Here is a 20,449-nt window from a genome sequence, read left to right as displayed (position 1 = left end):
AGGTACGCTGAACTTTCCTGCTGGCTCATATCTAAAGAAAGTCAACTGAGGCTGCTGAGAAACCGAGCCAACGACCCCAGGAAATACGGCCAGGTGAAGACCACCATCATGGTGAGTTATTGCATACAACACCCCGCAGCCCAACTACCCACTGACACGCCCTCCTTCGCCTCCTTTTTTTGACCACATGGGCTGCATCACACTCTTTCCTTGTGTGCAGGAGCTGAGGAACGATGCAGAGTTACAGGAGGGAAATCTGGGCTGGTTGAAGGCTCGTATGGCCGTACTCATTGAGATCTGTGCAGACAGCGATGCCCAGAGGCAAGGAAGTGCCCTGAGCAAGCTGTCTACGGATTTTAAGGGTCTTCTTGCTTCTCTTGTCGAGGTATACGTCCAGTTTTATCGTGTTTTACTAAGGTGCCAGACTTGATATACCTTCCGTACAGTATAGTGCTTATAATAAATACAAAAACATTGCAATAATCTAACAAATTCCCCTCTGGGGATGAATAAAGTAACTATCTATCTATCTATCTAGATGTATGTCTGGTTGCATTACACTAGACATACACTGAACAAAAATAGAAACACTTTAGTTTTAGCTCCCATTTTTCACGAGTTGAAATAAAAAGAAAAGTATAATTATATCTTGGCAAAGGAGAATTTTTAGCTAAAGCAAATGTGTGTAAAAATACAAGAAATATAAGCTTTATGTTTTAGTTCAGCATCAAGTTATCATGTTGGTTCTCATGCTGTATTTTTCTCCGCTGTATCTTCCAGGCTGAGAAGATGGTGCTGGCTGTGGGCGACTGTGTGCAGTTCAGGGAAGAGGTGCAAACTATTTTGGATGACCTCGTTCAGGGACAGAAAGAGTCTCAGGCCGAGGTCACCAAAATACTAGAGTGTCCAACTGTGAGAGAAGCCCAGCAACTACTGCTCGTTCACCAGGTACTGAGGGACATCCACGAAACAATTATGTAATTCAGACAAGTTAACTTTGAATTAACATCAATAGATTAACACTTTGAACGTGTCTTTCTTTCCACAGCAACTGTTGAAACGTTTGAAGACGAAGAGAAAGGATGTCCAGCAGTTGATCACCAGAGGCCAGCAGCTCCAGGCGGAGGAGGGTTTGGGAGAGACTCTGCAGCAGGACCTGCAGACTTTAGAGAACACGCTCGGCAAAATGGAGCAGAATATGGATTCACAGGAGCAAAGCCTCGAGGTAAGCAGTGTTACTCAGGCAGTAAATCAGGGACACTGTAGTGAATAACATTTCACAGCTGTTTAAATCAGCACTTTTCTTCTGATTTAATAACCCCCACACAAATGTAGAATTCGACTGAAGGATGAGTAGCCATTTTTCTTCGCTAAATATTAGCAACACATCATGAACAGAAAGGATTTTTACTTATCCTTGATTTAAAAAACTCAAGGTATCTTTTGTTTTTCTCCGATTAATTGTTGTAAGCTGAATGTACGATGTGATCAATAACTGTCAACCTCTGAGCTGAATCCTGACACCTCTCATCCTCTGATTAAGTTAGTCATTACATGACAGTATTTAGTTATTGGTAATTAAATTAAGTCTCATTTGTTCTGGCTATAATATGCTATCCATAGTTTTTAAACCTTTGTGATGTTGTCTTTTGTCATGCTTGTCATATTTGCTTGTATGTATCTGTTGTACATGTTGTTTTTCTAGGCTTCCTTTCATGTATCCTGCATCCTTCGTTTTGTCTGCGTCTTGTTTGTTTCAACCTGCCCATGAACTCTAAGACAATTACATCTGATCAAAGTTAATTAATGCATGCTGTCCTATTAATTAGGCTAGACTTGCTGAACATTTGGACAGAAAATAGCTCGAGCATGTGCAGGAGGAGCGGGATCCCTGTAAATGCAGCCGGTTTTGGAGATACAGCATTTGTGAAAACTTCTCCTGAATGGTGGCGAAGTGAGGTCTGATTGATGTTTTGTGCTGGAAAGCCTTGCCCTCTGAGGCTTTACACTTCCTTTAAAAGATAGTGATGCAGTGAGTCAGTCCTCACTCTATTGATGCTGCATTTATAGAATGAAGACAGGATGGAGGCGGGAGTCTCGAGATGTAAACTTTGTTTGTTTTGTGTGTGTGTGTTTTTGGGAGATATGCTCGACGGATCCAAGTAAATGAGTATCGGTACGGCGAACAGCAACATATCCAGCACCACTGGGGCAAAGTGCTTGCATAATATTAGCTGTGCTTCCTCCGTCAATGTGCCTCATCTGCCTCGGTGATGAAGCACAACGTAGCGGTGCCATCTGCATACTTAACGATGTCATGTTCTTTTGCTGGTGATCTTGATCCGCGATTGCTGGCATGAGAAACCATTTATTTTGCCTGAAACTCTCATACTACATTTAAGTGATTTAACAAACATTAACAATGCATTTAATTGGGGCGTTGTCATCCACAGGTCACACTGGCAGCCTGGCAGGAGTTCGACAGCCAGCAGGAGGCAGTTTACGAGTTTGTTAATAAGGCACGCTCAACGATGGAGAGAGACCTGAACTTCAGCAGTCCAGAGAGCCTGGCTGTTGAACTTGACCAGGCCAGAGTAAGATAGTTTGTGTTTAATTCTCTGGTTTAATCTTAGCATTTTTACGACTAGAAGTATTTAAGCTATGTGGAGAATATGAACAATGTAGTATTATTGATTTTTTTTTTGTTGAACAGGTGTTGTTGAAGCAGTGTGAAGCAGAGGCCTCACACATGAACACTTTACTGAAGAGAGCAAAAGAAATCCAGCTCGGTCCAAAGAACAAGACTCTGCTTCTACAACAAGCTCGTTCCCTCAGTGAGCAAGTGGACAAAGTAGAGGCTAGTCTCAAAAAAGAGTAAGTTATGGTTTTAGCCTAATATAATAATATTCCAGTTTAAGTGGACAATGCAACACAATACAACGCAAATGTAGTAAACCATGTATCTCCCATGGTACCCAATATGTATTTGTAATTATAACATATTCCTATAACTTATTATAACAATGTACAATGTTATATGTACTCTTGTGTTCCAGTGTCAAGACTCTGGAGGAAATGAAAACTCAGTGGGATCAGTTTGGAGCCGTGTTAGAAACCTTTTCCTTGTGGATATCTGACAAGGAAAAGCAGCTGGATGTACTGAAATCTTCTACTTTGCCTCTTGAGCAACAGATCACCACAGTAAAGGTACATTAATGTGTATTGTGAAGATACAACGCTCCAACACACTATACCCTAACAGAGCCAATAAACACCGCCGGCCAATGCCCGAAACACAAATCTATAGCGTATTACCTCCACTGGACATTCATCAAGTCTTTTTTTTATTCTTTTACGTCCATCCCTGCATGTCCAGGCTGTTGGTGCAGAGCTTCAGGAGCGAGCAGAGGTTCCTTGTCAGCTGGAGGCAGATTCACAGGCTCTAGCCCAGTTTGTGTCTTCAGGCGAGGCCGCTCGCATCAAGGCCCGGCTGACCCAAATCGGAAGGTACTGGGAGGAGCTGAAGGAGAGCGTTCAGCAGCTTGATGGACAGCTGGAGGAAAGCTCCTCTCAACAACAGAAGTTCAAAATTAGCCTCGAGGAGGTGAATAGTCTTATTAATGAATAAAAAATGTAATGTCATGACAGTACAGATAACAGCATTTATTTTGATCTTGTTTCTCTTCCAGGTGCGAGCGTCTCTCGCTGAGTTACACACAAAGCTGGAGCATCCTATCAAATCCTGCACCTCTTCATCCGAGACATACAAAGCTCTTCAAAGCCACATGGTGTTTAATTGTTTCTACTAATACTTATTAAATATCCTTTCCTCCTTAGTAATGCAAAATAAATCAATACTTGCAAAGCCTAACAAAGCAGCAGCTGTCCTCCAGCTCACAGATAGTGCTTTGTAAGTCACTGTTTTGTGTTTTTGTTCTATAGGATGTCTGTCAGAATCAGGAAAAGCTGAAGGGAACCTTGTTGTCTCTGTCAGCTGGTGCCAGAAGACTCAGTGACAGAGAGCAAGCGGAGAGGATTGTGACCGAGCTAAACAACAGCTATGACCAAAACATACAGGACGCAAAGGACAAACAGAGCACCCTGGAAAACCTGCTTTTTCTTTGGCAAAAGTAAGCAGACGAACTAACAGATGAATTTAACATATGCAGAATTTGGGATATCATGTAAATATTAGCAATGTTCTAGTTGATGGTAATGTTAACACTCCACTTGCAGCAAAACACACCAAAAAATACACTTGAGACGCCATTGTTTCTATTGCTTTCAGGTTTGAGAAACAGCGATCAAACTTTGTTTCCTGCTTGGAGAGAAGTGAAGCTGCATGCAAACCGGAGACTCAGTATCTGTCGGCTGACAAAGCCAAGCTCCGCACAGAGCTGCAAGACTTTCAGGTACAGACTCTCATAGTTATCAAAAACAAAATCTTAATCCTAAAATAATTTGCAAAAATATAAATGAATGGTTAAAAACAAATCGCTTTTTTATCCATATATGAGAATGCAAACATACTTCCCCCCACAACATGCCGGATAAACACCACACATATATTTATACGACACTAAATTTAAACGAAAACCTATTTTGAAGGAAGGTTTTTCTCTCTGGCAGGCCTTCCTCTCTGAGGTCCAGTTCCTCCAGCCTGCTCATGCTGAATTAGTTTCTTTGGGGACGTCTTTGTGTCCGGCTGCACCAGAAGAGAGAGTGAAGCAGCTGAAGGACGAGCTGGAGACACTGCAGAGGAGACTGCGTGTTCAAAATGAAGTCCTCCCTCAAAGGTAAAATCTCACATGAAATGGGTTTCTTTCTTTACGGGTCACACTTGTCCTGTCTGATGAAACATGTTCAGCATAGTCAGTCTAGCTTTAATTACTCGGTTTGGTTGGTTGTTGCAGCAGCAGCAGCTGCAAAATCAAAGCAGGTCTTGTCTTTACTGAATTGACTCACTTTTCTGACATTTTGTCCCCCAGAATCAAAGAGCTTCAGAGCCACCTCTCGCTGGTGGAGCAGTTTGACCAGGCCCTGCTCAAATTCTCCCAATGGGGTGAGGCCATGCTCTCAAATCTGCACTCGACTCCCCAAATCAACGTCAGCAACCTGCAGTCCGCCACCAAACAAGTAAAGGTCAGAACTACACAGAGTCATTGTAATCCAGTTTCTGCATGCAGTGTCAACTCTTTCCTCGGACACTTAAAGTCAGTTAGTCAACGAATAGCATCTCGCTTGAGAGCAACAACTGACCCTCCATCACCTCCCTGTTACAGGAGACCCAGGGTTCCTTACAGAAGCAGTCCAGCGTGAGACAGAGCTTGGAGCAGCAGACCGAGAAGCTCTGTCAGTTCTGTGAGCCGAGTGACGCTCAGCTCCTCCGCAGCCGAGCAGAAAGCTGTCTGCAGCCCTACCTGGAGGCCCAGCACATCGCTGAGCTCCAGTTAGAGTGCCTCGAAAGGCTCGAGGCTTTTCTGCAGACTCACGGTGTGGCCGCGGGAGTGTTACGGGGTCTGAAGCAGACGGTGGAGAGTGCTGGGAGCTGGGACCGCGGCAAAGTAGAGGAGCTGCAGCAGGAGCTTTCCACCATCGTCCCGGACATCGGCCAGCTCGAGACCCTTGCTGTCAATCTGGACAGCGGCCTCTGCAAAAGCCATCTCCACATTGGTGCTGACGAGGGCTCTCGTAAGTCATGCCGCATGCTGGCGGATTCACTCAGCGCAGAGCTGGATGCAGTGAGGAACCTGCTGGGTACGAAGCAGAGTGAAGCAGAGGCCCTGGGGTCTCTGTGGACCTCATTTAGACAGCGTAAAGAACAGCTGCTCAAAGCTGTGGAGGACATTGAAGAAAAAGCTGACCACCAGAGCTTCAAAGAGCCCAGCCTGCATGCACTACAGCAGAGGTAAAGCATCGTAAGAGTGTGTTCGGATGTGCCGTGGTTGGGTATGAGAACATGTTGAGCAATATGTTATCCTTTAATTTTTCAGGCTGCGGCTCTTTAATCAGCTGGAGGATGAGCTACTGTCACACCAGCATGAGGAGCAGTGGCTGAGGGACAAGGGGAACCAGCTGGCCCAGAGAGATGCAGAGTTGGCCGGGGATGTATTGAGGGAAATCAGTCTGCTGGAGACCACATGGGAGGACACCAAGAAGCTCATCACAGAGAGGTACTGAAATAGTGGAAGAGGGTCTTCCATGAGTCATGACATATTTTATTATCAAAAACATTCAAAACTGGGAGCAAAAAATCAATGGTTGGCAATCTTCTTTTCTGTTTTCTTTTAATTGTTGCACATATTATAGAAGTACGGAAGGCCATTTCCAGCACAAAAAAAAAGTCATAATTTTGATACAAAAAAAGTCATAATTATGAAACACACAAAAAAGAATTATGCCAATTTTTTATTTTTTTTTGTATGAATTACTTTTTTTTTCACAATTTGTTTTTGTTGTCCTGACTTTTTTTTAGCAAAAAAAAAGAAAAATTATGCCAAAAAAAATATTATTTCTTTTGGCATAATTTTTTTTTTTGGTCTTTTTTCAATATTTAAAAAAAAAAGGCATAATGATGAAACACACAAAAAAGAATTATACCCCCACCCAAAAAAAAATTTGGGGGCATAATTTTTTTATTTTGGTCTTTTTTTAAATTATTAAATATGTGTTGTGATGTATGTTTACAGTTAATTTACATATTCTGCAACAGACAATACACTTCTCTCTCTCCCTTCGACAGACAGGAGCAGTGCAATGTCCTCGTTGAGCTTATGAAAGAATACCAAATGCTGAAAACCTCCATCAGCAGTATTATGGAAAGCACCGAACCTTTGGTTGAGATAAGCTCTGTTTTGAAGGACCACGAGGAAACCAGGAGGTCACTTACCAAGGTCAGGTCAAATTAATAATCTATTTTTTCTCATCTTCCTTTTTTTTTTAACTTTTCATTACACAAATCCAGAGAAAATGTGTATTTAGGTTTGTTGTGTTTACTTCATTTGTAGCATGAGGCAGTGAAAATAGAGATGGCTAGCAAGCAACATGAACTGGATCAGTTTTCCAGTAAAGGAAAACAACTGGTGATCGAACTGAAGAAGATCCCTGAGTGTAACGCTCAGATGATGAAAAAGGACATGGAGACCCTTGTTGACCAGTGGCTGGACGTAAGTCTGACTTCAGGAGTTGATGCAGTCGTGATGTGTTGATTTGATGCATCATTGATGTGCTTTTAATAGTTTCTGCACAACAATGGAGTAAGCTAGGGTCTTGCTGCATAGACAATACGTGTTCAAAGGATCAATGAATTGCTGGTTTTGTTTTTTTATGGGATTTATTGATAAGAAAAGAAAAATGAAATATTGTCGGCCTGATCTATTAACAAACAGTAAAGAGTTCTCACATAAAACTTATATCTTTGGTTGCCTTCACAAATGCAAAAGACAAATACTATCTACTCTACAAAGATTTTTTTAAATAAACCAAACCAAACTGTTTTATTCCACTTCTCAGGTGTCTGAGAAGATAGACGATAACATTGATTGCCTGAACCAGAGTTTGATGCTGTGGGAGGATGTGCGTAAAATCAGCGAGGACACCGAGAGCTGGACGAGCAGCTGTGTGATGGAACTAAATGAGAGCCTGAACAACCTCAATGACAGTCAAAAGGTGTCTGCAAGGCTCTCCATATTACAGGTAAGATTTCTGATACCATAATAAGACCTGATAATAATTAGTTTGACCTACTTTGGCACCTGATGGTTTTCCACAAAAGACAATGCAAATGGTGCCCCAAAAATATTTTTCCGAATGAAAATGACTGATACATTGTGCAGCCACAACCTCTGGATACAATTTATCTCATATTATCAAAGAAAACAGTGGAACAAAACTCAGAGTGGATGGTAATACATGTTTTCATACATCCACAGGGTGAAATGGGCGAGAAGGAGCAGAAACTTGAAACCCTGCAGAGCAAATTATCAGAGCTGAAGAAGTTCAATCAAAGTCAAGAGACGCCTGCTAAGTTACAGGTACTAAAGACGATTATAAACATATGTTTCAATTGAACAACAGATATTAACCCCTGACTTGCAGAATAAGTACGTCCTCCTCTTCGTAATGCACGTGTGTCACCCACAAACCTTTTATTATACTTGCATCAGGGGTTGGAGAATGACCTTCGTAAAAAGATCAACACTGTTCAGAAGCTGCATGAGCAGGCCAGGGGAAACGTCATGGACTTCACTTCTCAAAAGAAACAGCTGGAAGACTACATCTCACAGATGTCTGCATGGCTGAAAAGTATGGAGGATTCCCTTGTTTCTTCTCCCACTGGATCGGATCCTGAGGACATCTGCAGAGTGAAGGTGCACATTGTTGGTGTTACAGATAAGCAGCCATTTTATTCTCAGACAATAAACTAATTTATATCTCTAAACGTGTATTTAAAGGACCTTCAGAAAGAGCTGCAAAATCAGCAGGGGAGTATTGACTCCACGAGGGAGAGCCTCAACACACTGTGTCGAAAATATCCCTCTGAGGAGCTGGCTGGTTTGGGTTCGGCTCTAACTGACCTCATCAAGACTTATGAGTCTGTGAACCAGCTTTCTACCAGGACGCTGGCATCCCTGCAGAACTGCCTTCAGCAGCAGTTCAATGGTGAGAAATACAAAACACGAAATAAATAGTTTTCCTCAGTAGCCACTTGCTGCGTTAGCTTACATGCCACACGATTTTAATACTAAGTTTATACACATTTAAACATAATACATACAATCAGAATAATATGTTCCGATGACCAGATACGAAGCTATGTCTCATAGAGAGTAGTGGTCATGGAGTGTGACATTTCCGCTTCAGCCAGAAGAAGTTTGATTATATTCAGCTTGATTCTGCGTGAGTCAACACCAGCTATTCATTTTCTTTCTCCTCTGCCTCCTTAGATCTAGTTCAGGAGTTCCATCGCTGGCTTTCAGAACAAAGGGAGATTGTGAAAGAGTGCTCTGACCGGTCTGGAGACACTCAAATTGTTGAGCGCAAACTACAGAAACTAAAGGTAAGACTGACACACCAAAAAAAAGTAATTAAAGTCGTTGATGGGAGTGACAGTAAAATGTGGATTGTGGAGAAAAAGGAGTTACAAACACAAAGCTAAAGTGACGTGGGTTATCTGTCAGGGCGCCATGGATCGTGTGGAGGAGGGCGAGGTACGTCTCACTCAGGTCTGTGAGGAAGGAGAGAAGCTCCTACTCCATCTTCCCAAAGCCAGCGCTGGGCAAGTCCAGCAGCACCTCTCCTCCATCCAGCAGGACTGGGACAGCTTCGTGGAGCAGTGCAGACAGAATCAACAGATCCTGGAAGACAGCGCATCGCTCATGAAGGGGTAAAAGACTCACACAAACCAGCTCTGTCAAGCACTTTGAGAGCCAAACTTTGTATTTAGCTTTGCGTTGTAAAATCCTTTTAGGTTCGAGGGTCGTCTGAAGAAGCTGCGGTGGTGGTTGGAGCACATGGAAAAGAGGATGGCCACAGATCTCCTGGAAGCCAAGCAGCGTGGTCCCGAAAAGGCGGCTCTCGAGCACGTAGAGGAATATCAGCAGGAAGTGCTCAAAGAAAGGTGCTAAATCTGTTTCAAGTCTGCATTTACCAGGAAAAGAATATAGACTTTTGCTTATATTTCATTGTCTGCCAGTGTCCCCGGAAGGATCACTGCTAATTGTTCACAATCAAACATCTAAATACTCTTTGTGGCTTATTGAAACATTTTACTTCCTTTCATGCAGGGATTCATTTGAACGCCTCGGTCAGGAGGGCCAGGCACTGAATGAAGGCGGGAGAGGCGATGGTAGTGAGACAAGAGTGTCAGCTCAGCTGCAGTCACAGCACCAGGCCTTACTCAGACGTGTGAGAGAACGACTGCGCAGCTGCCAGCTAACTTTACAGGAGCAACAGGCCTTTGAAGATACATTGCAGACGACCTGGATGTGGCTTAACAGCGTGCAGGAGCGTCTGGCTTCTCTCAACAGCACGGTTGGCAATAAAGAGACTCTAGAGAAAAGACTAGGTCTTGTGCAGGTCAGTGAATATATCCCTGATTCAAAATATTGTGCTTTGGAGTACTCTGTTTTCTGGACACCTTTTGAAGCTGGCTGTTTTTTTTTTATACACGCAGGATGTCCTGCTTATGAAAGGCGAAGGTGAGGTGAAGCTCAACATGACCGTAGGAAAAGGAGAACAGGTCCTGAAGCACAACAGATTGGACAGACAGGAGGCCATTTGCTCACAGCTGCAGAGCCTGAAGGATGCCTGGGCCAACATGTTGATGACCTCCATGAGTTGCCACAGGTAGGCAGAGGACTGACACCATAGCTCATAATCGAGGGTAAATGCACTTCTGTATTTCCTGTAAACTGTTGTTGTTGTCTCCAGTCGTCTGGAGTGGACAGTAGCCCAGTGGACCAGCTTTCAGGAAAGTAAGAGCCATCTGCAGCAGTGGATGGAGTCGGTGGAGCAGGAGGTGGGGATGACTCTGCCCCAGCAGCCGGGGCTCAAAGAGAAGTCCGCTTTGCTGGAGCGCCTCAGGGCCATCCAGGCCGACGTGGACGCTCACGCAACGGCACTGTCACGCCTGACAGACAAGGCGGTGGAGATGCACGAAAAAACTGGAGACCAAACGTTTGGACCAGAGTCGAGGGCGGAGCTCAATGCACACTTTGCCGATATCTCGGCTGTTGTTAAGGTGATTCAAATACAGGCATAGATAGGTACATCACAGTACTAAATCCGAGATGATTAATTCAGGATAACAGTGCCGGCCAACAAGAAGCTGCATGTAGTCTGCACACAAAGAGAAGCTTGCATTAATCAAGTTGAGACCGAATATTAGTGTATTCAAATAAATTAAATTTCTTTGGCAAGCTGCCATCCTTCTTTCCCTTGCAGGGCATTAATTAGTCTAAAATATCCAATGGAATATTTGCAAGTACTATTTTGCACATTCATCCACATCTGCTAGTTTCTTTCTGGTAGTAGTTTACATTGTCTTTTTCTTCCACAAAGGGTAAAGTCCAGTCCATGCAAAGCATCGTGTCTGAGCACGAGCAGTATGTCGACGCTGTGAGAGACTTCAACGACTGGCTGATTTCAGCAAAAGAGGAACTCCAGCGCTGGTCAGACCTGTCCGGAGACTCGATGTCCATTAAAAGAAAGCTCTCCAAGGTGCAGGTGAGGACTCCAAGATGTTTCGGCTCCTCGTCACAAAGAACTGAGAGATGTTGTTTCATATTTACAGCGTCTTCTTCCACATTTAGTTAAAGACCTCCACCACAAGGAGGCGCCTGGTAGGACTCTTTAGCAGTTCTGCTGGCTCCTTTTATTGTAGGATTAGCTTGACATCACAGTCTTCCACAGGCATTGAGCTTCTGACCTTTTAATGAAATTTGAGCACAGCCTCACAATCCTGCAACAGTTTCATTCTTTCGGTCACAGTCGAGGGCTTGTGAGCATAATTTATGTATGAGGATTGCATTTACTGTGATTACGACATTTACTATAATTTTAAAGCAACGCAATCACTCAAGATGTTGTCTGACTTTTGTGTGAGCCCCATTGCTTTTAGCAGAGGGGACTGTCAAATATGAGCTTTGCTGTGTAAATGGCTAGATTAAGAAAAATAAAAGGATTTCAATTGGCTGCGTGCAGGCAAGCGCAAACTTTGTCACTTTTGGGATTCAAGGGCATTCCTATTTACTGGCCCTCACTTATTTTTTTTACCTGACAAAGATGAGGATGGTGATTCCTTTTGCCCTTTCCAGGAGTTGCTTGACTCGAAGCAGCGAGGCAGGGAGAGGCTGAACCGGGTTCAGAGGTGCGGGGCAGTGTCAAGAGATCACACTGGCTCAGGGGGCTACGAGGCTATGGAGCGAGAGGAAGCAGCCCTCCTTTCGTCATGGGACCAGTGGGAACGTGGAGCACTGCAGACTCGGGCCAGTCTGGAGACTGCCCTCTCCCAGATAACATCCTCTGAGCAAGAGTTCGGCAGCCTGTCAGCACAGCTAGAGCAGGACCTTCACGACTTCAGCCGTCAGCTTAAGGACTGGCGTCTGTGGTTGGCTCAAGCCGAGAGACAGAATGAAGGAGAGGAGGCTGTCAAAGGCTGGCAGATAGCAAAGGTAGGGCTCGGCTCAGTTGAGTTTTCTTATAAGCCGATAATAATTGGAAACAACCAATGATGGCAGTGACTAATCCATATGAGATGTTAATGAATTTCTGTAGGTGTTCATCAGTGGTTGCTTGTTTTCCTCTCAGGAAACTCTGAATGAACTTGTCAAAGCTGAGCCTGTGTCTGATAGTCTGAAGACTCAACTCAACGATCTGTGCCGATTCTCCAGAGACATGGGAACACAATCTGAGCGAGTGTCTGCTCTCATTAAGGAATACAACAGGTGAGAAAAGTGTAAAGGTGTACTTGCTTTTAAAATAAAAACATTAAACATTTACACACAACCCTAGTACTTTTTCCATATAATTAAACAGGATGTGTTGCAGAACTATACACCATAAAAATAGTGAAATTTATGCAAAACAATGTGCATTGCAATATCATTAGTTAAAGAACTAGTTCCTCTAAGAGTAATTATTTTTGTTCTGTCTGTGACATGTTTCTATGAAACATTTTAGGTTATATTTTATGGCGTTATGATACTTGACTGCAGCATATGTTTTTAATTATTGGTCCACCTCATTTACAATATATGGAGTGGCATACAAATTAGAAACTCTTTACAATATAATGCAGTTTAGTACAACAAACCACAAGTTGCTATATAAGTGAATTGACACATCCGCTACATACAGCCAGTTTTTCTATTAAAATTCTAGTTCCCTGGTCACTCTGTAAATGCTTAAACAACTAATGGTCAGATTAGCCTGAGACCAAAGAACTTACAGAAACGTATGGATCTCTGCATTGACTAACGATAATGCACGGCTTGTTTCTAGCCTGAGTCTCCAAGCGTCCAGGGAGTGCCAGAGCAAAGAGAAGCTGCTGGAACAAGGCTTTCGCTCAGTCTTCAGAGAGTTCCAGAAATGGTTGGTCAACGCCAAGATCAACACGGCCAAGTGCTTTGACGTGCCTCAAAATCTAAACGAGGCCTCATCGAGCTTGCAGAAGATTCAGGTACAGCCCTCAAAGTCAAACGCCACGAGAACATTCAGACACTTACGCTGCCAGAATTACAGGTTTGATCTGAGGGGAACCGACACAGTGGGATTTTAAATTGCGACAACTTGTCTGTGTGTTTTCATTGACGAATGTTCAATAGTCACATTTATCCACGACATGTCTCTCAAAATCAGTCAGACATCAGTATAAAAACAACGCTGAGCTCTGCAGCCTCACTGCACTAGTCATACATGGATTTTGAATGCTTTTTTTACATGAGTTCATGTTCAATAAATGTGCATTTTGAGTTCTGTCGAGGGGGTTATGAGCTCAGGAACAGTATGTCAGGCACAATATATTCCAGAGCATCACATGAACAGTTTCACTACATGCTTGTGTTATCATCTCATCTCTGATTCTCTCCTCAGGAGTTTCTAAGTGACAGAGATCAAGGTCAGTCAAAGCTCAATGCTGTGGTCGTGCACGGTGAGCTGGTCAGTAGTAACGCAACTAAAGACAAAGTTGATGCAGTTCGGGCTAAAATGAACACCGCCAAAGAGGACTGGAAAAACATGATGACCAGTCTGCACAACAGAGAGACAAGCCTACAAGTGAGCACCTAAATGCCCCTTCTCACCATGATATGCAAAGGTCAAGGAAACATCTCAATGGTGTCTTTATACACGCCTTTTACTGTTTCAGAACGTCTTGTCTCAGATGAAAGATTTCGAGGCGAGTGCCGAGCCTCTTCACGAGTCCCTGAATGCCACAGAGCTGGCTGTGCACGAGAGCTGCACACGGCTGCACGATCTCTCAGCCAAGAAGCAAGAGCTTCACAAGCTCCAGGTACTAATATCCACTGAGCCTCATTTCAAGGACACTCATATTCAACTGCTCCAACCACTCAGTGCTTCAGTGCCTACGTACATGACTATTCCTGTCATTTGCAGAAGCTCACCATTCCAGCTATGTTACAGTGTTTAGGGATTGCTGTTGTTCTTTAGAAAAGCGCTGCCATCAGCTTATACTAACTGCCAGTTGCTTATTTTTTGAACTACTGCCATTTTTACGCTTTGCTTCTTTCAGATGTCTTCTTAACAGTGTCTATCATATACATTAATACTTGCGTCATATGTGAAAACAATGCTTTTAGTTGTTATTAATTGTTTTAAACCGTCTGCCAGCTATTTCCAGAGACATGCACGTCGTGACATAAAGAGCCCTCCCAACCGTAACATTGGCCAAATGTCTCGTTCTCTTTTCTTTTTTGCCACGTCGCCATCTCTAACCCTTCAGTCTGTGTCTGAATTTCTTATGTCTGTGTGTCAGCTTGCATGCCTCTTTGATAACCTGCTTGTGCTCTTCCAGTCTGTGCTTGAGGAGTTAGCCTCTCACGAGATTCAGCTGAACAAGCTGAAAGAGAAGGCCCAGCTGCTGTGGGACGAACACGCGGCCGGCAAGGGTTTTGTGCATCGTGTCTCGCAGCTCTCTTCTCAGTACCTAGCTTTAACCAACCTGACCAAGGTACAGTAATGCCTACCGATCTGCTTGTGCACCGGGGCTTTTCAGGGGGTAGAGCTGGAGAGGAGACAGAGGCACTAGACTGGATCGAGCTCTGACTTAATATTATTTTACAGTGATAAACAGTAAAGGTACTAACTCACCATGAATTCACTTTAATTTATTTATCACTGTATGTCCTCAACAGAGAATGTACCATATCATTTTCTATATATATATATTGTTCTAAATCTGTATTAATCGTTAAAGATTCTGCTTGTAAAATGATCAATCTGCTGTTGATTCAATTTCTAAAACCTAAATCTGTAATTTCCTTGTTGCGCCTATTTTGTGATCCTGCAGGAGAAGGCATCCCGGATTGACCGAATAGCCACTGAGCATCAACTCTTTTCCCAAGGGTTGAAGGAGCTGCAGAACTGGGTGGCTGACACCAGCCACATGCTGCAGACATACTGCGCCCCCACTGCTGACAAAAATGTTCTCGATAGCAGGATGATCAAGCTGGAGGTATAACAAGTCACCTGTAGTTTTTCAGAATTAGAAATAACCCTGTGAATATCTATAATACGAGGGTACTAAATGCGTCGTTGTTGCACCAGGCCTTGCTGACTGCTCGGCAGGAGAAGGAGATCCAGCTGAAGATGCTGATCACAAGAGGAGAGTCAGTTCAGAGAAACACCTCAGCTGAAGGAGTGCCTGTACTCCAAAAACAAATACAGGACCTAAAAGATTCCTGGGACGCGCTGCTCTCCGCCTCAATACAATGCAAAAGGTTCATTCTCAGCCACGAGTAACAACATCACATCAACAACTTAATGTATTTCAAACTTTTGATAGCTTCACAGCAACAATAGGGTTCACTGAAGGTTATTCCTGAACCTTTAGTAACTACATAAAGGCACAAAGGGAACGCATCTCAACCCTGTTTGCCAGGTCTTTGATTGCTGCTATTTCTACAATTACTGCTCCATTGTCTGACCTTGTTGTACTGTTTAAAATCGACAGTCAGCTGGAGGGTTCCCTGTCTCAGTGGACCAGTTACCAGGAGGATGTACTCCAGTTTGTGGCATGGGTGGAGCGCGTGGAGGAGAGTCTTGACCCCACTGACAAGCAATGCCCAGAGATGAGAGACAAAACTGCTAACCTGAGCAAAGCCAAAGTATTGCTATATTCTTATTCATACTATATTCTACTAGGTGTATACATTATTTAGTGAATTTCATGTGCACATACAAATGTATAGTTATAAAAATGAGCAGCACAGGGTTTAAAGTCAGATAATAAATGCATTTGATTGATTCTGTACCCTGTTTCAGTTGCTGTATGAGGAAGTGCTCAGCCACAGCATCCTGCTGGACACCATCACTGCAAAGAGTGCCAGTATCGCTGAGAACTACGTCTCTCAACTGGAGCTCCAAGATCTGCAGGAGCGCTACAACACAATCAAAGCTAATGCCATGGTAATGAAAGAGTGAACAGTAAATCTTACTTTAAATGTGTATTTAAGTCTTAGTTTAGTGATTGTGTTACAGTCTATCACATTATGACTGACTGCTTATCTTCATTGTGTCCTCAGAGGGCTGTAGGCAAAGCAGAGGAGCTGGTGAAAGCCCACCAGGAGTATCAGCGGGGCCTTCAGGCATTTGAGGACTGGCTGGAACAAGAACAAGAGAAGCTCGGCTGCTACACACAACTGGAGGGGGATGTTGACATGCTGGAGGAGACGCTGCAAAAGCTACAGGTCTGAAAATCCTCAGTGGGGAAACGTTGTAAATAAAAGGAACATTAAATGCTAGTTCTGCCGCATCGCCAGAAGTTCTGTTCTCAACCACATCTATGTGACTTCAGGAACTGCAGCTGCACTGCACGGAGGGCCAGGCTTTGCTAAACACCCTGTTGGTCGGTCGGGAGCTCGTCATTCCCTGGGGCCTGCCTCAGATCGAAGACCGAGCCCTGGAGACCCTGCAGCAGGAGTGGAGGTTGTACCAGAGCCGGCTGGCCGAAACCCGGGCTCAGCTCAACAGTGCTCTGGCCAAACTTCGGCAGATGGAGCAGAAGTTTCAGCGTCTTGACAGCTGGCTAAAAGGCATGGAAACCAAAGCACAACTGCGCAGCCATCGGCGGTCTGACCGCGCCACCAAACAGGCTCAACTTCAGTTAATTAAGGTTAGTGTTACATGCACAAAAGCTGCTGTGCACATGGAAATGTTTCGCGCAAAATCTGCATAAATATTTGTGTTTGGTCAGAGCTGGCAGGAGGAAGTGCTGGTTTATCAAGAGGAGATGGAGGGCCTCAGTCTCTTGGCGCAGCAGGTTCTGGATGAGACCCATATTAGCAGCCGGATAAGTTCCAGAGCGACCCAGATCACAGCCCGCTACCACATCCTGCTTCTGCATTTACTGGTAACGAAGCACCCAGTATCAATGTTTGTTAATAGATATGCATTGATCACGTGATGCTTTTCAAATGGTTTCTTAAACCAGTAGACCACCCAGAATTCCCGTTTAAAATCTTTTTTGGAAGTCTAACTTGTGGTTTCCTCTTCCTTTGTATCGCAGGAGACGATCAAACAGCTCCAGGAGGAGGTGTCCAGCATCGAAGAGGGACAGTGTGTCTTCAACACCTTCTCAGATTGGCTCAGCGCAGCTCAGAATAACTTCAACACTGTGGCTATCAGTGTGGATGTAGTGGACCGCTTTGCTATGGACAGAAAGATGAAAAAACTAGAGGTACTTTCTCTACCGTAGAGCACGCGCCTTCTGTACATTATTGACTGCTTTGTTAAGACCATTTACAGCATTTCAACGCTAACATACAAGTGCACAGGACAACAAGCTATTGCAGCACCTCTATCAGACTAAATTAATAACACCCTCCCATGTACCTTTCAGGCTCTTCAGGCAGACATGGAGCAGGGTCACTCTTACCTGAAGACAATGAGGGAGAAGACAGAGAGAGCCATGGCGTTCTTAGAGGAGCCTGAAGAGGAGCAGCTGAAGGAGGAAGTGGACAGCCGCCTCTTCCAACTAAAGATGTTGATGGAAGCTCTGCGAACAGAGCACAGCTCCCTCGAGAAATGTATCTCACTCTCTAAAGACTTCATGGATAAATACAAGTCCCAGGCCCAGTGGGTGACGGAGACCATGAACCTTTTATCGTCGAGTGTGGAGCCTAAAGCTGAACTCTACCAGAAGAAGGCTCAGCTAGCAAAGTACAAGGTAACTTAACGCTTGCTTATTTATTTAGTAAATACATTTAAAATGAACAGAATTCTTTTATCTGCATTATTTTGCTCTTTTTCCTTGCAGACCATCCAGCAGACGGTGCAGTCTCATGAATCTGCGGTGAAATCTGTCTTTGAGAAGGGAGAAGCCCTGCTCGACACGGTGCATGACCCCACTATTAGTGACAACATGAAAAAGCTGCAGGCTGACTACCAAGATCTCTGCATGGCAGCTAAGGTATGGACGCTTTAGGTTGGATGGCGACTCGCATGAGAATCTGAAAGTCCAGAATACGCAGATTTTATTTGTTAATGTTTTTGGATCTGTGTTATAACGAACAAACACAATGATTGATTACATTTCGTACAGCAACATAAATTCCTGAGATTCAGCTGTGTGTTGTATTTTAGACGCAGGTTCTTAACCTTGTGGAGTGGGTGAAGGAGCACGAGGATTACAACAGTGAATTGCAAGATGTTGAGAAGTGGCTCTTACAGATGTCCAGTAGACTGGTCACCTCAGACTCCATGCAAACCAGCGGTATGGAGATGGCAACTCAGCAACTTGCCCGACACAAGGTGACCTTCATCAAACTGTCATACCAAAAAAAATTACATGACTTTAAATAATTTGTGGTTTACAACTACATGGATTACTTCTGGTGATCTTTGTTTTGAAACACCTCACTGTTCTCTTTCAGGCGATAATGGAGGAGATTGCCAGTTTTGAGGAGCGTCTCACCAGCTTGAAGCACAAAGGAGAAGGTCTCATAGCCAGCTGCACAGACCAAGTTCAAGCTAAGATCAGTCAACAAGTCCAGGCTCACCAACAGGGAACCAGAGATAGCTACACTGCCATATGCAGCACTGCCCAACGTGTGAGTAAAACACGACTACATACATCTGATAACCTCTCCATTTGATTATTTCTAGATGAATAAAACATTTAAGATATTAATGAGTTAAGGTCTTACCTTGTTTAACAGGTGTACCAAAGTCTGGACCGGGAGCTGCAGAAATACGTCAACCACCAGGACACTCTCCAGCAAAGTCAGGCCTGGCTCTTCACAGTGCAGGAGGAGCTTCAGCTCAACGATCAGGGACCATCGGGTCTGCAGGAAGCACTGAAGCAGGTGCAATGTTGCCCACTCTTGGAAAGCAATACAAAAATCATAATATAAAATGTGTTTATTGATTCATGTTAACTAATTGCTTTTGCACACACAGGTGAAGCACTACAGGGCCCTTCAGGAGCAGGCCAGCACTTACCTGGACCTAGTGTGCTCTGTGTGTGACCTGTCTGACGACGCTGTGAGAGTGACCGCTGCTCAGGTCCAACAAGTCAAACTCACGGTCAGTATTTGTTACTTCCTCATCCATCGTGCATCATATTCAAGTTTTGTTTGTTTTTTTGAGAAAAAAAATTGCTCTAAGAAAAAAAAAAAAAACGCTCTAAAAAAACAAAAGCAAAAAAAAATCTCTCAAAAAAGACTCCAAAAAAAAATTTTTTTTTTGAGAAAAAAAAAATCTCTCTAAAAAAAAACACTCCCTCAAAAAAATGTTTTTTTTTCTATCTTCATACTATAGCAAATGCATATTACCATTAAAATATTCATTCATCAGTCAGTAATAAACAAGCAGCATGACATGCAGTGTGATTGTAACTGTTCGGTGGATGTATGTGAAAATATAACATGTTTTTCATTGTATCCACGATAATTCGGCCAATATTTACTGTGGGAAGGTGTAAATGTGTTTTTCGCAGATAGAGGAAAGGATGTCCAGTGCACAGGAGCTTTCAGAGGGCTGGAGGGAGATCAAGGAGCAGAAGCAAGATCTGAGCGGCCTGTTTCAGGACATGGAGCAGCAGCTCCTCAGCCTCGTCAGAAGACCTGCAGAGTTGGAGACCAAGATAGCTCAAAACATGCTGTCTCAAGCCAAGGTAGGAAGCCGTATCAGAGCGGCTGATCCTTTGGCAAAGCACACAGAGGGGAACTCTTTTTAAATCATAAAACCTATTTTGCATGCTTATATGAATCAAGATATACTGCATCTACTTGTGCTTTTTACCTCAACTATACAATCCAGTGATTCTAAATATGAACATGGTGGTTATTATAGAGCGATCTTCTTACTTTTGTGGATGTATTTACCATCCAGTGCATTGTCTGTCACACAGGAATGCAGCCAGCAGCTGCAGTCTAAACAGAGTATCCTGACCAGGATGACGGAGACTGTCAGCAAATTGACTGGTGGCCAGGACTCTCCAGAACATGCAGAGCTTGACCATCTGGGCCATTCCTGGCTGGAGCTCTGTCACCAGGCCAACAAGCTGCAGATCCAGAGAGAGGAGGACCTGCAGAGGTCTAAAGAATACCACGACTGTATCACCGCAGTGGAGGTGCTGTTTGAACAGGTGTCCAAAGAGTGGGACAATCTGGCCAGGTGTGTTTGTACATCGAGCACACATGAATATGAGTCATCAAATACTACTGTGGTCTGATTCTAATAATCTCCTGATGGGACTAGAGCCATTTTT

The 20,449-nt window shown here is 43.8% G+C and overlaps 1 protein-coding gene across 14 annotated transcripts in view; it reads left to right on the top strand.

The window, feature by feature from the left end:
• syne1b (spectrin repeat containing, nuclear envelope 1b) overlaps nucleotides 1–20,449 on the top strand; it is a 71,572-nt gene that overhangs the window by 19,581 nt on the left and 31,542 nt on the right. For 13 of the 14 annotated variants that reach the window (XM_068579950.1, XM_068579943.1, XM_068579951.1 and 10 more), the window contains 50 exons: nucleotides 3–111; nucleotides 221–385; nucleotides 781–948; nucleotides 1,049–1,225; nucleotides 2,454–2,594; nucleotides 2,714–2,874; nucleotides 3,057–3,207; nucleotides 3,377–3,604; nucleotides 3,690–3,788; nucleotides 3,943–4,130; nucleotides 4,289–4,412; nucleotides 4,630–4,796; nucleotides 4,989–5,142; nucleotides 5,283–5,908; nucleotides 5,994–6,173; nucleotides 6,743–6,893; nucleotides 7,008–7,166; nucleotides 7,513–7,695; nucleotides 7,932–8,033; nucleotides 8,166–8,369; nucleotides 8,454–8,661; nucleotides 8,946–9,058; nucleotides 9,180–9,385; nucleotides 9,470–9,619; nucleotides 9,786–10,077; nucleotides 10,175–10,347; nucleotides 10,432–10,741; nucleotides 11,062–11,226; nucleotides 11,817–12,173; nucleotides 12,310–12,446; nucleotides 13,003–13,180; nucleotides 13,594–13,776; nucleotides 13,868–14,011; nucleotides 14,534–14,689; nucleotides 15,029–15,193; nucleotides 15,286–15,458; nucleotides 15,692–15,845; nucleotides 16,003–16,146; nucleotides 16,263–16,427; nucleotides 16,535–16,852; nucleotides 16,934–17,089; nucleotides 17,246–17,416; nucleotides 17,579–17,905; nucleotides 17,996–18,148; nucleotides 18,322–18,489; nucleotides 18,612–18,788; nucleotides 18,897–19,043; nucleotides 19,138–19,263; nucleotides 19,676–19,852; nucleotides 20,090–20,355. In XM_068579950.1, coding sequence (XP_068436051.1) covers nucleotides 3–111; nucleotides 221–385; nucleotides 781–948; nucleotides 1,049–1,225; nucleotides 2,454–2,594; nucleotides 2,714–2,874; nucleotides 3,057–3,207; nucleotides 3,377–3,604; nucleotides 3,690–3,788; nucleotides 3,943–4,130; nucleotides 4,289–4,412; nucleotides 4,630–4,796; nucleotides 4,989–5,142; nucleotides 5,283–5,908; nucleotides 5,994–6,173; nucleotides 6,743–6,893; nucleotides 7,008–7,166; nucleotides 7,513–7,695; nucleotides 7,932–8,033; nucleotides 8,166–8,369; nucleotides 8,454–8,661; nucleotides 8,946–9,058; nucleotides 9,180–9,385; nucleotides 9,470–9,619; nucleotides 9,786–10,077; nucleotides 10,175–10,347; nucleotides 10,432–10,741; nucleotides 11,062–11,226; nucleotides 11,817–12,173; nucleotides 12,310–12,446; nucleotides 13,003–13,180; nucleotides 13,594–13,776; nucleotides 13,868–14,011; nucleotides 14,534–14,689; nucleotides 15,029–15,193; nucleotides 15,286–15,458; nucleotides 15,692–15,845; nucleotides 16,003–16,146; nucleotides 16,263–16,427; nucleotides 16,535–16,852; nucleotides 16,934–17,089; nucleotides 17,246–17,416; nucleotides 17,579–17,905; nucleotides 17,996–18,148; nucleotides 18,322–18,489; nucleotides 18,612–18,788; nucleotides 18,897–19,043; nucleotides 19,138–19,263; nucleotides 19,676–19,852; nucleotides 20,090–20,355 — 9,396 coding nt within the window. The remainder of the gene's footprint in view (nucleotides 1–2; nucleotides 112–220; nucleotides 386–780; nucleotides 949–1,048; nucleotides 1,226–2,453; nucleotides 2,595–2,713; nucleotides 2,875–3,056; nucleotides 3,208–3,376; nucleotides 3,605–3,689; nucleotides 3,789–3,942; nucleotides 4,131–4,288; nucleotides 4,413–4,629; nucleotides 4,797–4,988; nucleotides 5,143–5,282; nucleotides 5,909–5,993; nucleotides 6,174–6,742; nucleotides 6,894–7,007; nucleotides 7,167–7,512; nucleotides 7,696–7,931; nucleotides 8,034–8,165; nucleotides 8,370–8,453; nucleotides 8,662–8,945; nucleotides 9,059–9,179; nucleotides 9,386–9,469; nucleotides 9,620–9,785; nucleotides 10,078–10,174; nucleotides 10,348–10,431; nucleotides 10,742–11,061; nucleotides 11,227–11,816; nucleotides 12,174–12,309; nucleotides 12,447–13,002; nucleotides 13,181–13,593; nucleotides 13,777–13,867; nucleotides 14,012–14,533; nucleotides 14,690–15,028; nucleotides 15,194–15,285; nucleotides 15,459–15,691; nucleotides 15,846–16,002; nucleotides 16,147–16,262; nucleotides 16,428–16,534; nucleotides 16,853–16,933; nucleotides 17,090–17,245; nucleotides 17,417–17,578; nucleotides 17,906–17,995; nucleotides 18,149–18,321; nucleotides 18,490–18,611; nucleotides 18,789–18,896; nucleotides 19,044–19,137; nucleotides 19,264–19,675; nucleotides 19,853–20,089; nucleotides 20,356–20,449) is intronic. The other variant, XM_068579947.1, reaches the window with a different exon arrangement.

Source organism: Clinocottus analis, unplaced genomic scaffold (assembly GCF_023055335.1).
Source record: "Clinocottus analis isolate CAN_PGR_092001 unplaced genomic scaffold, fCliAna1.0.p SCAF_17, whole genome shotgun sequence".
NCBI lineage: Eukaryota > Metazoa > Chordata > Actinopteri > Perciformes > Cottidae > Clinocottus > Clinocottus analis.
Note: the sequence above shows the minus strand (reverse complement) of the source record. Positions and strands in the feature narration are given on the sequence as shown.